Source organism: Macrosteles quadrilineatus, unplaced genomic scaffold (assembly GCF_028750875.1).
Source record: "Macrosteles quadrilineatus isolate MER2022 unplaced genomic scaffold, UCM_ALF_1.0 Scaffold_7__1_contigs__length_78375512, whole genome shotgun sequence".
Classification (NCBI taxonomy): Eukaryota; Metazoa; Arthropoda; class Insecta; order Hemiptera; family Cicadellidae; genus Macrosteles; species Macrosteles quadrilineatus.
Genome location: NW_026542600.1, coordinates 66887324 through 66905550, shown reverse-complemented (window position 1 = coordinate 66905550; position 18227 = coordinate 66887324). Strand labels below are relative to the sequence as shown.

Genomic DNA, 18227 nt, shown 5'->3' with positions numbered 1-18227 from the left:
GACGCTAAATGTACGAAATCTGTTTTTCACCCATAACTTATTTATTTGCAAATATACTTCCTTATATTATTATATTTTTGGAATCCTCATAAAATTTAGGACAAAGTGGCTATTTTAAAATGTTTGTAGACCTATAAATTATAAAAATTTATTGAGCGCAAACATAAATTTTTTTCATTTATTTTATAATTGTTGAGAAATGTTAACCTCACAAAAATTTTTGAACTTTTTTTGTAATGTTTTATACATTAAATTTAAGCCCATATATCCCAAACAAAATGATATATAAAACAGTATACTTTAGAGTGTTTTTAAGTTTCTAAGATACATTTTAATAAAACCCTGCGATCGCGCAATAAATGGGCGGACATTAATACCATTACTATGGACACTTGGAGGGTTAAGGCCTGGACTTGTGTGTAAACAAGGCTAGATAAACTTGAATGAGCTAAGACAACGCACACATGGGAGTGTTGCAACACACTTCAGATAACACTTTGCCCACACATGACAGTGTTTCATGGCCATCGACTTTTATAGTGAAGCTACTATATACACCGATGGGTATGGCACATTCCACTACAGTATAGCCATAAAAATTGAAGAGGCTATTTTTGTTTGGATTAAGCACCGTGGATATGAGGAATGAAGACACAGTCAAAACACCCCCGTTGCAGCAATCCAAGCGACATTCCCCGTACTAGTGAATTAACATTTGTTGATTTGCCTGATGGTGTTTTTTTTTGCATAATTATTTTCTCAAACATGTCGGATTAATTAACTATTTAAATAACATTGGGATTAAAGGGTCTTAGATTGGGTGCCACAGGAAAGGGCCCCAACGATTTTTGCCGTCACATGACTGGTCCTCGGTACTCGCTACTGAGGACGTCGATGTGGCCTGTAAGGAGTTTGTGCGACAGTTGCAGGAGATCACAAGTGCGGCCACATCAAACATAAGTTTTTCTGTCCAATAAACCAAATTAAAACCATGGATCACTGTTGGACTGGTCAATTCTACTCGTGTCAGGGATAAAATTAGTAAACAGTTGAAAAAACAACCTTTTAACCCAGCACTTAGGTCCCATTATACAAACTATAGGAACACATTGAATACTGCAATCAAAAGTGCAAAAGAAAAATGTTATAAGGATCAAATATTAGACTCGTTAAACAACGCCTTTGGAAAAACAGAATAGAAATTATGGGACTTACTAAAAATGAGGACGATTTCCCTGTAAAACATTTTATACCAGATAACCAAACTTCAGAAGAGGACTCAATAAAAAAAATTGCTAATGCGTTTAACGACTACTGCGTAGATATAGGTGCCAACCTAGCTCGTGCTGTCCCTCAGGTTCTATCACCAGTAATCAACGATGACGATTTCCAAACAGATACCACTTTCCAGCTGTCGCCCGTGGGTGAGGCGGAGCTGTCAGCTGTCGTTCGGGGTATGAGGGGGGTCAGCTCCTGGGGTTGATTACATTCCGGCAAGACTTTTCAAAACTAACTTTGAAGAATTGAGATACCCACTTTTACATATTATTAACACCAGTTTCTCGCAGAGCAAATTTCCACAAATTTTAAAAGTCGGCAAAGTAGTTCCTATATTTAAAAATGGTGAAAAAAATCAATTGATCAACTATCGTCCAATTACTTTGGCTAGTGTACTCGCTAAACTCATCGAAAAGTGTGTTAGAAAACAATTAGAAAACTACTTAATAAATTTTCATTTACTTTTTGATAAACAGTTTGTATTCCGTACGGACAAAAATTTAAATGATGACCTTTTTCTTTAACTAATTGTTTGCATGTATTCTATTAGTAATACAAAAAAACCCTTGATTGTCTTTATTGATTTAGCTAAAGCCTTTGACACCGTTGACAGACGATTACTTCTTAATAAGCTGAAATGTATAGGGGTGAGAGGATTCACTTCAAAATGGTTTGAAGATTTATCTCGCTGAACGTTTCCAAATTGTCTTGATTTTGAACCAAAAAAGTTTGCTAAAAAGAATTGACTATGAAGTTATTCAGGGTTTGGACCTTGGGGCCTCTGTTATTTCTAATATACATAAATAACTTGGGCAAAATTAACTTAAAGGACAAATCTTTCTGTACGCCGACTACACGGCGCTCTTGTTCGAGGGTGACAGCTGGTCGGAGATCTACAGCAACGCCGAGCACGGCCTTCTCACTGTCAAGCGATGGTTTGACCAGAATAAGCTAACTGTAAACTTATCAAAAACAACATACATGCGCCCAGGGCCGATTTACCGAATAGGCACGGTAGGCACGTGCCTAGGGCGCGAGGCAATTGGCTTTTTTTGGGGGCGCCAAAAATTTGGAAATTAAAAAAAATCGTGGTAGTATTTGCATGCTATTGCGGTAAACTTCTGATAACCCCTCGCGGCCGTGTAGGCATCGTAATCGTCTCCCGCGTTTGCGGCAAGATTCTTACTATTTTCTGCAGTCAGGTCGTTTGGACATATAATTATCGTCTTCCATGATCGAGGCAATATATGAACATATCCAGCGGTCGTGAGGAGATTATCATCGTCTACCGCAAATGAGGCAAAATTCTGAAATTTTCCCGCGGTCTGTAAGGACATTATCCTCGTCTTGCGCGATCGCGGTCAAATTCTGACCACCCCTCGCGGTCGTGAAGACATCATATCGTGCCCCACGGTCGTGTGGACATCGTAATCACCTCCCGCGATTGTAGAAAAACGGTAATCATCTCCCTCAGTCTTGTGGAGGTCATCATCCTCTTACGCAAATTAGGCAACATTTTGACCTTTTCCCGCGATCGTGTGGCCATAATCATCGTCTTGCGCGATTGCGATAAAATTCTGATCACTTCTCGCGGCCGTGAAGACATCATTATATCGTCCCCGTTGGTCGTTTGGACATAGTGATCGCCTCCCGCGATTGCGGAAAAATGGTAATCATCTCCCGCGGACATATTGAGATAATCGTCTTCGGCGAATGAGGCAAAATTCAGATCTTTTCCCGTGGTCATGTGGACATTATCATCGTCTTGAGTGATCGCGGCATTATTGTGATCATCCCTCGTGGCCGCGTAGAAATCATTATTGTATGATGTTCTGTAGACATCGTAATCGTTTCCCGCAGTTGTGAAGACATCGTAATCGTCTCCCGCGATTGCGGGAAAATGTTAATAATGTCCTCCAGTCGTGTGGAGAATCATCATCGTCTTCTACGATCGCGGCAAAATTCTTGCTGTTTCCCGCGGTCGTGTGGACATTATCATCGTCTTCTGTGATCGCGGCAATACTCTAATTATCCGTTGCGGCTCTGTTGATACCATCATCGTCTTCTGCAATCGCGGAAAATTCGGATCATCCCTCGCGGCCGTGTGTAGACATATTATCGTCTCCCGCGATCACGGAAACGTCATTTTTGTCATGCGCTATCACGGAAACGTAATTTTTGTCATGCGCGATCACGGTAAATTGAAAACTCCAGGTATAAATACAAAATTCACGGTTCAAAAATCCCCCGCATGATTCCCGGATTTCCCGGTCGGTGGACACCCTGTTATATATATATATATATTGCAAAGGGGCGCTACTATTAGATGTGCCTAGGGCGCTGACAGGGTCAAAAACGGGCCTGCATGCGCCAATTTCACTTAGAGCTGATTTTGATCCCTTAGATTTATATTTAAAATTACATAGTTTGGTGCCGCCAATGGATGTAACAAGTGTGAAAATATTGAATGTGTGAATGAGTTTAAGTATTTACGAGGGATGTTTGATCGTCGGCTGAAATGGACTATTCACATAAATCAAATTAGATGTAAACTACGTAAATTCATTTTTGTTTTTTCCAATACATCCAAAATTTTACCTTCTAAAAAATCTTCTAAAAAACATTTACCATGCATATATACAGTCTATTCTACAATTTGGGAACCTAGCGTGGGGTGGTGGCTAAAAAAGTCTTCTGGGCCCTATCGAAATTTTCAAAACGTCATTATAAAAATTGCTCTATGGAAACCTCGTAAACAAATGGTTAGTGGAAGTCGGACGCGGGCATATCAACAGCTATTTTGTGTCCATGTATTCATTCCAATTTCTAACGCCTACAGTCAAATACAATGTTGTATGGCTGTCAGGCTATGTTGTTGTGTGGGGATGTGCGTGTGTGTGTGACTGTGAGTGAGTGAATGGTTCCTAGGACATGCAGGGATAGTGCAAAGACGGCCTAACTAATGGAACTGTGGGGCCAGCAGCCACCTGATGTCCTGGTGCAACTGATCTGAAGTGTGTTGTGTGTGAGTATTTGTGTGGTTCCAAGTCTCAGTTGAGCGACATTTACGTATGCGTAGTTTTGTTTCGCCCTTATTTCCTCTTGTTCTTACAGTTTTAAAATTGCCACAATAAAAAAACCACAATTATAGTTAGTTGTGGAAAAAAAAGTAAAGCGACCCTGGATAACCAATGCTTCATTAAACGAAAGATCAGCATGGTCTAGCTCTGAGCTTTGTGAGAACCTGTAGTTACCATACCTCGAGGTATTATCATTGTGCAAACAGTTAAAATACACAAAACCTAAATACCTCCAGCTCCAAAACACACGTTCCAACGCTCAATGTCCCATTACACACATTGTAACTCAAGGCCCGCTGCTAACAGGCATTCTACGAGGAATCTCTCAGGGGCTTGTTGGCCCAAACACAGCAGATTCATGTGTACGCTGTAATTTGATTGTTAGTTGAGAACATGCTTTGCTAAGTCTCCATGTACATAGCTTAAGATCGAGTCATAGGAATAAAGTGTTTTAAGTTTTAAAATTTGTCGAAATATTGTGTTTTTTTCAAATTGTTACCCTTAAAACCTACAAAAGCCCAATTTCATTTCCGTCTCTGTGTTGAGCTTGGATAACAAATAATTTTGTATACTAAAGCGATGTCGTCCCCCTAATGGTTACAGAACAAATTCCAAGCTGTACATTTTAAAATTCCCATTTTATTATTATGAAAAATACAGTTGTAGTTCGATTGTTTATGGATGTATTTTCATAAAAAATTGAAAAATTTATTTATATCATGATAAGCTTTAACATTTAACAAACAAAATGTTCCTTTCCATAAGCAGCAAAGGTAAGTACTTGTTAATCCTATCCTGTACTATAGTATGGGTAAACATTTACAGGCACAATGATTTCAAAAACGGCTTTAACGATTTCCTCGAAATTGTTAGACATATCTTAGTTTTAGACTAAAAACAATATCTATGCTAGGCTATTTTCTGGGAAAATTTGTTTTTCGCTATAAACCTTAATTCAAATTTTTTAACTGGCCTTATAGATTGCCAAGTATCTGTGATAATTTCACACAAATGTAAACAAAGGAATTGATAATTTTATGCAAATTTGTAACATACACGTATAATAAATAACCCATCTACATTACACTAGAAAATTATAAAATACAGTACAAAAGAAAAGCCCATTAGGATAGATGCCATTGAGCATATAATACACTAAATGTGTATGTGTACTGATGTAGAATGGGAAAACTATTATTCAAGTACATGTTTTACAGTAAAACATTATACACAAATAATAAACTAAGAGCCATGAGAAAAAGCCATAGACGTTTTGTAGTCTTCGACAACGCGCGGCCAACACGGACTCGTTTGACAATCCCATTGCTGCAACTTTCCGCGATTAACGGGTTGCAACAATGCTGGTCAAAAGATGTTAACATGAGTTTGTTATTGATGTTTATTAGGTAAACATTTTTTGTAAAATGTTTGTTAGGTAAATAAGAAATGTAGAGGTTGCTGCATGGATTTAAATCTAAAACAACAAAAAGGCAAGAAATAAATGTTGAAAAAGAAATACGGTTTAATTGGTTTTAGAGATTACATTACAAAATAATTTAAAAAATAACAAAAACTGTAGAATAATAACAAACTATCATAACCTAGAAAATACTGATTATAATGACAAGTAACAAAATAACAAACTATTAGTAACTAAATATTGTAGTAACTTACTTGCAAAAAAGTCTTTAAAAACCTTTCATCTACAGTTGTCCAACAAAGTGGCATTTTGTTCAATTGATTGAGTTTGCAAAACAGCTGTTTTATAAACCTTTTACTTTCTCAAATACATCCTCACTGCGGATGACAACTGGACAAAAAAATTTAGTTCAGCTCATTTTAGCTGAATAAACTTAAAATCCTAAGGAAAAGGTATGTAGATTATATTAATTCTTATACATAAAATGCCACAAATGAATAACAAAGCCACGTTTTAGTTGGAAAAACAAAGTAATTATTTATAAAGACAGTTTGTAAACGGAAGAGAATTTTTCTTGCCAGGTGGTAATGATATTATGCCTTTGCTTCAACAGTCAACAAACAATGCACCTCAACTACAAAACATCACCTCAGTGTTATATTGCATTTTTGTTATTACTCAAATAAGATTTATAGTTTTAGATTTGTTGTCATCTAATAACAACTGTAGACAAAATATGATGTGCAACTAGGGCGCAATGTCTTTTTTAAATTCATTAAAATTGACACGTTTATACTCAGGAGCGTCAACATTTTTATCTTGTTTTAAAAAAGTAACACTTTGCCCATAAGTTGCCCAAATAAGTATTACAACCAAACAAATATGATAGTATTGATAATATATTTCTAAAAATTCAAAATGATCATGTGTAGTACTGTAATAGTAAATGTGAAGTAATTTGATCGATAACTGAAAAAATAATTTGTAAAGGCAATAATATTTCCTTTGTTTGAAATGGATTTTCCATCACATTAAAAGAAAATACTTGTAATCATTTTTACTTTGAGATAATTGTACGAATCTTAATAGTCTAGAAATACTTATTTTAATATCACAATAAAGCTAAATGACTTTAAGATTCCTATGTCAAGTACTAAAATACAAAATTCGGAATTTTTACAATTTACATTTTGTACAAAATTCACATTATAGTTACATATTGATACATATTGAACTGTACAAATGAATATTCACATAACATAACAGTGAATACTCGCCTAATAACAATAGCCTAATACAAAACTTAAGTCGATTTAATTATAAAATGATATGGTCAGGTATACATTTTTAAATTCATCATACGACAACAGAAATATTAAATACTAAACTATAATGTATACAAAATAGTGTTCATTTAACTGCAAAGGAATTATTCATGGCAATGTGTAAAAATGGTCTCTTATAAGTAGTCGTGGTCTATGAGTGTTATGTCCGAGTCAAGCATTGGTCAAAACACATCTGGTAACATGAGGTCAGGGTCACAGTTGATCAACTTTCTAAATGTCGTAGTAGGTAGTCGGATTATTTTACCATGCATCTTTACAGCCACGAAAGTATCTTCCAAGTCTTCACTTTCTTCGTCGGGTGGAAACAATTCCTTTTGAAATCTATGAGGTGATTTATGTTGGACCCTCTCTAATAGAGGCGAAGTGTGTTTCGGAGGAGTCAAACGATATCCAGTTGACTTTCGTGCAGTTTCTTTAATCTGAGGAGGACTTAGGTTCTCTTCTAAAGTCTCGTCACTTAAGTAAATCTCTGTATTTTCCTCATCGGATTCACTTTCTTTTTCAGCTTCAGCCAATTCTTCTTCAGTGATTTTCCTTCTTACTCCTGATTCTAAAATGACCATAATATTTTTTTTTGCGTTTTCGATGTCAGTATCGGACCCTTTGAGGATTTTCGGTCTTGAAATGGAAGAAGGATGTTTGTTCAGCATATGACTCCTGAATTCTACTGCTGATGGGAACCAACTAGTGCATTCATTACAAACAAAAGTATCAAAATGTCCTTCCATGTGTTTAACAATGAGCCAAAGTTTAGGACTACCGTATGAACAGTTGAAACATTGGTAAGACATGGTTGATGTAGTAGTGGAAATGAGCTGGGGTAATTTTTCTGACTCACTAGATGAGGAAGGAGAATTTTGGTGAGAAAATATTACAGGTTTTTCAGGTTCAACAACAACGTAAGAGATTTTTTTGGACGGATGAATCAGAGCAAAATGTCTTTTTAAGATATCTACAGATTTAAACAGATTTTCAAATTTACACAGAGAACACTTGTATTTAGGCACTGACACAGAGGTGACGAGAAATCGCTGGTCCACGGAGTGTTCTTCCCTACAGTGTTCCTCTAAACTTTCTAAATCACTCCTTTTTTTACACCAATAACACTCATAATCAAGTTCTGTATTGAAAACTGTGTTCCTAAAGAGAAAGTTCAAACCACTATTTTTATGCGCATTTGTCCAATGATGTTTTAACGTGTTTAGGTCTAAGGCAGTACAATTACAATACATGCAATTATATGCATCCATTTTTTCTTCAAATGTTTTCAAAAATGTCTTGACCATGGGGGGCTTATCCGGGTGAGATTTCTTGGCATGGGTTACTATGGAATGTTTATATTTTGCTGTAACGTCACAGTATTCACAAGAGTACCTGAAACAAAAAGAAATGTCCAATTATTAATATTGGTTGCCATTGTATATTTGTTTGCTTTGGTAACCATTTAACAAGTTTATGATTAAAAGTTAAATATGAAGACCCTACTAACCTGGCGAAGCAAGCATTAATTATTATAAGCAAACTTTAAATTATTAAAAGACTTTAAAATTTATCTACGACCTTTGTGTAATTTAGGAGCAAAACCAACAGATAGATAGGTTTTTGAAATTGGTACATACTTAAATTTGATATTCATGGGGGTTAATCATGTACAGTAATGTCAACTTTAAACCAAAATGTAGAAGGACTGTCTGTAAATTATGGTCTCCTACGAGGTTCTGTGGCGACGGAAGGAGCTAGTTGAAATCTCAACACTAGCTCTGGGTTCTGTACAACCCTTACTACTATTGTAGCTGTTCCCCAAGTCTCAGTATCATCGTAGTAGCCGTTAATGATAGGAAAGAACAACGATGCTTTTGCATGGTATGAATTGTACGGTCTGTGATTTCATTTTTGTGGCTCGAGGAGCCAACTCCTTGTTTGGCATATTGAAATTCATCCCCAATTGATAGGTGTTTATGGTGAGACTAAAAAAATTGAGAAATTTGCTAGTGGATATTTGTGTTTAATAACTCAAGGTACCTATGCTGTTGCTTATAATAATCTTTGGGGTACAGTATAAATCTACGTCAATATGCAAGCAAGATATTCTCAACTTTTGTTACTATCTTGTCCAAACCTGATGACAATGAACTCTTCAATAGGGATTGAACCCTTAGAACCACTTATAGGGTGAGAGCACCAGTGAATGGCCAGGCAAATGGAAATTTACTTAGTCTGTAGGTCTGTGACTGGGGTATATTTTTTAATATGATGTATCCAGCAAAGTGCACTCAGTATCCTGATACAAACCACAACTTGAACAGATACATTCAGCAGTATATAAACCTGATTTGTCACGGTTTCGATTGACTCAAATGAGTGATAATCACGGACATGATGTAAGGGACACATGTGGTTAAGGTTCACAATTCACTGTGCTAGAAAATCTACCACAAAAGTCTGCAAATTTAAAAACTTAAGTACCAAGAGAGTGGAGGTTAGTAGAAACCATGATTAAAAGTCATCTGCTCGGAAAAAAAACATTAACAAAATGTGGAGTGAAATCATTTTGAAAGAAAATTAATTCCAGCATCAGGAGAGCTGAAGATAATCTGAGACACAATCAGCGGACTTGAATGGAAATAAAATGTAAACAAGAGTAAACCCCGGCAAAAGAAAGACGTCCAAATACAGTGGTATGGCAGTTTGGCAATAAGCTAGGCTCTGTTTCATAAAAGGTGTCAGGTAACAGGTATATTTGACATATCTACAATTCTACAAATTTCTGTTTCATATAAGTTTTAAAATTTAAAAATTTTATGTCAAATATTTTTTACAAATATGTCAATGTCTTGACAAATTTGTCAGATTTGTGTTTCATGAAACTTCTAGTGTGACAGGTGATTTTTGACAAATTGTCGGAATAAAATTTACATAGGGGTCTGTGTGTGTCAAGCCATTGTCTTTAGTAGTATGTATGTAAACAGTAGTTTTTAAGGTTAATTTTACTTTCTTTATCAAATTTTCAACAAGTTATGAGTTCAAGCGATAGTAGCAGTAGTAGTTATAGTGACTGTAATGATAGTGATGTTGGAGATATAGAGGTCATTAGATTACCAAGGGTTTTCAAACCAAGGATAAACCTCCACAATCCTTTAAGTGACTTTGCCTTCAAGGACCTGTGGTTGAGTTATTAAATCAGAGAATTGGCAGGCCCTTGCAAAGAGATACAATGCGCTCCAACCAGCGGAACAAATTTTGTGTGCACTGCACTGGCTAGGCTGTGGTGCCCAATATCACACAACAGCAGATGCACATCGTTGCGTAAAAAATGTCTGTTCATTGATAATACAGAATCTTTTTCTTTGTTGAAAATTCCGACTGTTTTTGCTTTCTATGCTATGTCAATCCATTTCTTTGTCTTGATATCATGAGAAATTGTATTAGAAAACATTTAAATGTGTAAAAAGAATGTCATCCCTTTCAAATTGAAGTCTTAAGCACTGGTGGCCATATTAAATGTTAGTCCAAAAGTTGGCTTTGTGATCGTGTTTAGTTTTACCTAACTGTCGTATGATCATGATTTTGATTTAAAATAAACAGTACAAAGGTCCTCTACTGAATTAAAACTGTTCAATTAGCTAGGGTGTGACTTTGATACAGCAACAGTTGATAAAAGATTTAAGACCCTTCACCAGCCCATGAAGATCTGCGTTAAACATTACTAAAGAAATCATAGTTAAAAAAATAAATAAGACAATACATCAATTTTAGATTCACTATGTCAAGAGTTCCCATACTAGCTTCAAAATGAAATTCACGGTTTTCATAGTCACATCTGCATTTTTATGTTTTGCATATACAGTAATCAACCAATGCTTGACCTTGGCGATAAGAATGATCATGGTCTAAATTCCTGGGCAATAAAGGCTACGACAGAACTAATTGACCTAAATAAATTATAAAACTTGGTTATTACAAAAACTATAATTGTTCATTGTGTCATTTAAACTAATACAAGACAGTTTACCATTTCTTTTCAGTTTGTTATTTCCCCAGACAGCTGGTGAAGTTACTGGAAAAACAGAAATATCTGGAGGACAACTAATTGGACAAAATGTTACTCCTGCATCTAAGCTTTCTACACCCAGAATTTGTCAACCATGTCTTTAAGAACAATTAACAAATATAAGGTGGAAGCTCAACAGGGGGAAGAATTATGACCACTACTCCATCTGAGATAACCGTGATGAGTCCATACAAGTCAAGTATACAGTCTTGTTTCATAATGTAGTAAGAGTGAATGGTAGAATGTGTACTGAACTAACTCTAATTGCAAAAAGCATTGAGTTGTGTATAGCTGTATATCTTTAAAGATATTATTGCATGTTTTGGGAAAAAATATAATGAAATCTAGAACAGAACATAAATTATTTAATTGGATTTTTCAGAGAAGAAAGCCAGTTTTAAAACCATTTTAATGGTAGAAGTTTCCGTTTTCCTCCTAAATCATTCCAATTTCCAAAAAGTGATAATCTAAGTTAATAGTTAGTACAAAACTGTCAAAACACCATGCACTTTTTGAACACCATGCACAAATCTACAATATTATAAAGTGGTTAGTTGAAGGTGGAAACAGTAGAGATAAACTAGAGACAACTATGAGGTATGTGGGTTTGTTAATGAAAGCATGACTGATGAAATGCTGCAACCAGAAGCATTTTAACATAAACCTTTTAACATTAACACACAATGTAAAAATTATATACTGATTTACTTCTACCTTTCCATACGGATAATGTTGATAAGTAATGTTTATAATGTTAAATGTAGTACTTTATATTTTATATTCTGTTAGATAACTTGAGATCCACAGTGGAAGGTGAAAGATTATAACTGTACAACCAAATGAATGAGTGAAATGAATGAATGAGGTGTGTCTTGCAACCAAATGAACAAACTTTGTCACATTATTCAGCATGTCAAAAGAAAAAAAAATGTAACATAACACGTGTCCTATCTCATTCTGTTCTCGGTCTATCTGCCTGTAAGTGATTTTTAACAAACATTCATAACTCCTTAACTGCTTAAGCTACAGAGTTGAAATTCTGTAAAAATCTTATGTTGTTTATCTTATTCACCATTATGTTTGTGCAAAATATGAATAAACTCTTGAACCGTAAAAAATGGCGGCTTTTTCAAACATTTGATGCCAAAATTCCACGAAAACCGTCAATTTTAACAACTATTTGCCGGAGATGTAAATTTTAGTAAATTTTATGCAGATTAAAACGATATCTTATAAGCTTAGTTTGGACAATGAATAACAAGAAATATTTTTTTTCTTGCCATACCTTCAGTTTTCTCCGTTTAACAATGTTAAAATTTAACATTGTTTAAATGGGGAAAACTAAATATTTAATATTTATAAAAAATATTAAAAAAAATATATTATTTAAAAATATTTAAATATTTAAAGAAGAATATTTAAGAATATCACTGCAATATCGTCGTAGCGTAGCGCTCCTAGTAACAGACATTTACACAAATTGACTTTCACTTGACCTTCGTAGGTAGTTCTTTTCTGCTTTATCTCTGTTTGTTCTAGATAAATTGAATTGTAAAGTAAAATCAAATGAATGAACAGCCGATAAACAACTGAATGAGATTTCGGTATTGCATCATACGGCTTCGTCTTTGAGCTCACGGATAATTTAGGCTAGACAAAAGTAAAACTCGAGAAAGGAAATAATATTAATGAGCACAAGATTAAAATTTAAGGTTGGACGTTATTGTAATTTTATTGATAAAATTTATCATAGCTGAACTCTTTTTGAATGTCCAGTACTCTATTGTGTCTATTTATAGTGAACTGTCTTTAATGTGGTACTGTATGGTATGTGGTAGGTATATCGATTGTCATTGCTGTATTTATTTGTTGATTCAGTTTTTTTCCACAGCGACGATATGAATGTTTTAGTTTTGTGTTATGTGTCATAAACGATAACTCATCGACTGCTGCAACGTCGGTGGGAACGAGTGGTGTTGAAATTATTACGTCTTGGGAAACTAATGATGATAATAAGTAACCTTATGAACATTTTGACCTCAGTCTCAAACGTCATTAAATACAGTCTATCCGGAAATGTTAGATATTTAACTAGTGTTAGATATCAAATTTGGGCAAAATTGACCTGAAATTTCGGATATCCCCCCCCCCTTGCAGAAAGACAACATTAGATTTTATATAATAGTATAGATTGACAAATTAACAATTAGGTATATGGTATATGCAAAGTCCATACATTTCCACATTCAACGTACTTACAATAGGATAAAAGCAAAAAAAAAACATTATGTTTGGATTTTTAGTTTTAGACATATTGTGGTATGTTGCATTTTTTTACTAAATAAACAAGCTAGATTGTAATTTGTCTATTTTACCATACCCTAAAATCCATTAATATATGTAGGGGTGTGCGAAGCAGCAAAAAATTTTCGATTCGAAGCAACGATTCGATTCAAAAGATTTTCGATTCGATTCGATGCAACTCGATTCGAAGCACTACGGTATTTTTCTATTCATAATTGTCAATTGAGTGGATTAACAATAATTAAAATGTATCACATTTGTGTAATAAAAATTTTTGTTGATGTGGTATTAGGCCTATTTCATACTTAACATATGAATTTTAGGTGAAAAAATATTTATTTTCAATCATATGTATTAGAATAACTGCTGGAAATACCAGTGAGCTGCTTTACTTGCCTATTTCATAATTTTTACTTGAATTGGCTCAACTGCAAGAAAGAAGAAAATATTTTTTTATCAAGACATTCATTCTCATTTTAATAACTGTTTAAATAACTAAATAGGTGCCGGTAGCTAAATTACAACAAATTTGAATGGAACTTAATATAAAAAGACCATTAAGAAATAAATTTACATATCACAAGTTTAGGGCCTGTGGACCAGCTTCAGGACTGCAAGCAAGAAGAAAATAAAAATAATATGTTTCCACCATGCAATATGTATCATTCATTCCCTGCCTCCTAACCTCCTTAGTATAATAACCTCACACTTACATTATTTGTTACATCATCATAAATAAAGAATTATTATTGGCATCAGTAGGCCTACAGCTTTACCTAGGCATTATTTTTATAGGGCCTAAAATAGTAATAGGCTAGAAACAACATGTCAAGTGGAGAACTCATTGAAGAAAAGATATTGTGTAAACTAATTTCCTATAAAACTCAAAAACAGTAAATAACATACAAACATTGTTTATGGTATAATTAATAAGGACTAAAAAATGCATATCATGTCATACAGTAGTATAGACCTACTGCAAGAGATTAAAATCCTAAAGCAACTGATTTGGATAGCTAATGAATGAAAAGAATTAAAAATCCATAAAATAAAGCCAAACAATATCACAACTAATTAGGTACCCGAAAAGTAACTCTTAAATAATATATAGAAGATTAAAATAATATTAAATCAAGAGACAAGAAAGTTAAATGCTATCTTCTAGCCTAGTGCCCTTGACAACACAGGTCAATGTTTTTAAACTACCCTCAATGTTTTTGGAACAGCAGGGCCTTTTTCTCTTAAGGAAGGGTAGTAGTATGTAAACAAAAACAATGAATCAGTCTCACCAGCCAGGCCCGGGCAACGATGTGTGAATTCAAGGTCATAGACCCTACCCCTCCCCTCTTACACCACCCGGTTGCTACCCAGTTGCTTCAATTGCTGACAAAATGCAAGTGATGAAACAAGGAAGTAGAGACAAAGAAATATATTTCTTTATTCAAAAACACAAAACTGTTAGAGATTATTTTCAAAGAAATTAATTCAATGTAATTTGTGAGTTGTAAATATTGTATTGGATCTTAGAAATATATTTGTTTAACCCCATCTAACCAAGATACAGATCTGTTCACTATATCAGATATTTCTTTTGTTTATAATTTATTATGTAAAATAATAAAATATATTTTTAATTAGGTATTGAATAAACAATAAATGATTATACTAGTATGTCTGGATAAATAGTCTTTCTTTTGACTTTGTTTTCTTTGCACTGTTAGTGTTGCGTCACGGCTTTTGTCTTGTTACTCTTATCAGTAGAAGACTAGACCTGGCTCTGGCTAGTGGCAGTGCGGCAATTGCTCTGTTGTGTCTTTATTCTTAAAGGTCGTGAGCCAACTTAATTTTTAATTCTCATTTGAACATTTTAATTCCTCTGTAATAATAGATATAATAATATAAGAGTGTTTCTTTGGAAATAAATTATTCTTTTTTTTTCTTTTGCCCCAACAAAAATTCGGGGACGGGGACCGGCAGACACCTAACAAAAATACCAAATGAATCAGTCTATAACATTAATCTTACTAGTTAAGTATTAAGTAACAATTTTTCAGACTTATTTTTAAAATGATTTTGGAGTAACCTACCTTGTTTTGGCTAGGTTCACAGTAGTAAAATATTTCACACACTGCTTACATCAAGACAAAAAACAAACCTCTAATCATTTGCAATGTCAAAACAAAAAAATACAGTATAAAACAATTAAAGCTATATTTAATGCAAAGAATGTATTAAATAAGAACGCCTTCGTAAAGGAAACGCAACAGCAACGCGCTCCTGTATTGCGGGTATTGCATTGACTTTCTGCAGGCGTTTTTCGTATATGGATACTGACTCCCTCGTGAATCGAATCGTTTTTTGACCACCACTGAATCGAATCGCGATTCGATGCATCGAATCGAATCGAATCGAAATTTCGATGCATTTTCGATGCATCGCACACCCCTAAATATATGTAATTTACATACTTTCACTCATTGATACAGAGCAGCAATACTCTCATTGATGTTTATAGCCTAGCGTGTGAGCCGGACCCAGGTGGCGGGTGAGTGCGGCGTTGCCAGTTTGAACGTCGCGGCCTTGTGTATTAGAGGTGGCCAAGGAGTTATGAATGTTTTTGTAAAAATCACATACAGACAGATAGGCCGAAAACGGAATGAGATAGGGCATGTTATATTACATTTTTTTTTTTTTGACATGCTGAATAACGTGACAAGGTTTGTTTATATGGTTGCAAGACACCCTGTATATTTGTAAGCATTGGGGAAAATAAAAATAAGACAATTATGTCATCTTAAAAAGACAAACCCTCATAAAAGCAATGTAAAGTTTGGCTGCTTAGAAAGTGACCTCCTCTAGCATTGGTTAGCATTAAGGCGCAGGTCGCTTTCTAAGAGGCCAAACTATAGTAGCAAACTATGGAATTGTGCTTGTAGCATTAGATAGAACTTGTTTTTAGTTGTGCTGCTGCAAAAAATTATCAATACATAGATAAAATTAAAAAGCACCAGCGATGACGAGATTACTCATCACCCGCATTGAATGTGTTAATGTTAAAAATTAATGCTTTGTGGCTTGTCGAGAAGGAGTATAACTCTTTCAACTACAACCTCCAAGAACATCACACTGAAGAGTTTGAGCAGCTCAATAGTTTAAAATTTGCTGTACAAGCTCAATATTTACAGAAACTTTCTTTATTGTCATGAGAACTTTAGTTGAACAAAGAGGCACAACAATTAAAATAAACTTGTGTAGGTAAATTTGTAAAGTAGGTATATTAAAATAACCTATTTGGACAAAAATCATTTCACATACAGTATGAAAGTAAGAGGGGGGAAATGGTTAAAAAAGGGGGAGTTTTCAAAATTTGCAGGGGCCAAAATAGTAATACAGTATAAACAAAGATCTGTACTTTTTACTTCTGCCTGTCTTATATCTGATCTCAAGGTATATGTAACACTTGAGTGGAATAAATGCTGAAAAGAAACATTAGTCAATGGTTATTGACGGCAAACACTGAATAATAAACATCTGGCAACAATCTACACCCCAGTAGATAACTTAAGAAAAAAAAAGAGTAGAAAATAATATGAGGGCCAAAGAAACAATATCTTTATAAAAAAAGAGGCCCCATATTTCTTATTAAAAAGGTACTTACTTATATTTTTTTAAAAGATAGGCCTATCCCACTGAAAAAGAAAACAACTAAAATTAACATGTGAAAATAATAAAAAAAGTGGTAAAATACATAAAATAAAACACAGGGCAAAAAAAAAAAAAATTAAACGGGAAACGCAATTAAAAATACCCCCGCCACAGCAACCTGCAGAGAATATCAAATAAAAATCTCCTTTACAATGTCATGTCATTTTAATCTATAATTAAATAACATTAGTTCAAAAAGTAATTAGGTTTGCTACTACAGAGAAGTTAATGAAGTGGTTTTTTTTAGTGAAATGTTAATTGTTTATTATAAAACAAATATATTTTTCTAAATTTGATCAAAATATGTTAATAAACAAGCAAACTACAATTGTGTTAATCTCCATAAAATAACATGGGATTTTAATTTATTTTTATTTTCTCCCTAACCATCAAGCGCATAATGTTTTAATATACTAAGTTAGGTATATGTTTATTTATGCTCTACAGAATGGTTTAGAAATAAATGGCTAAATACTAGGTTTTTAGGTTAAAAAATGGTTAATCTTTTTTTATCTCACAAAACCTGCTAAAAAACCCCTGTTCCCATGGTATGATCATGCTGCTTCGCGAACACGTCAGAATAAATTTAGGTTTATATGTTTAAACCAAATTTAATCAAAATCAGACCATTTTTGTTCAAGTTATTGTGCTAAGGGTCATCTTCACAAGATCCAAAATCAGAAGATGCAAAATTAAGTTTATATTGCAGATCACAAAAAATATTATTAAAAAACAGGGGGTTTATAAAAGAAAGTCGGGATTTTAAACAGTTATGGCTCAGGGACTATTCAGGGAGAATTAAATGATTTTAACGTCAAATTGGAGGGAAAAGAACAACGGTTTTTCTCATAATTTTTTACAATTCGCAATAATTTAATAAAATTCTTTTTCATAAATCTTATATGAGCGTAAAACTGGCTAAGTCTGTACGCTTAGGGCGAGCGGCGGGTTTATCTTATGTCTTAACTGAATCTTTTTAGGCACAAAGACTATCTTTTACAGATAACAGCATGAAGTGTTGTTTAGATAAGTTCAACTCAAGA

The 18227-nt window shown here is 34.2% G+C and overlaps 1 protein-coding gene across 2 annotated transcripts in view; it reads right to left on the bottom strand.

The window, feature by feature from the left end:
- Window positions 1–5856: 5856 nt before the first annotated feature.
- Window positions 5857–18227, bottom strand: part of LOC128998771 (uncharacterized) — an 80395-nt gene continuing 68024 nt past the window's right edge. For both annotated transcript variants that reach the window (XM_054425118.1, XM_054425119.1), the window contains one exon: window positions 5857–8498. In XM_054425118.1, the coding sequence (XP_054281093.1) occupies window positions 7286–8498 (1213 nt within the window). In that variant the 3' untranslated portion in view covers window positions 5857–7285. The remainder of the gene's footprint in view (window positions 8499–18227) is intronic.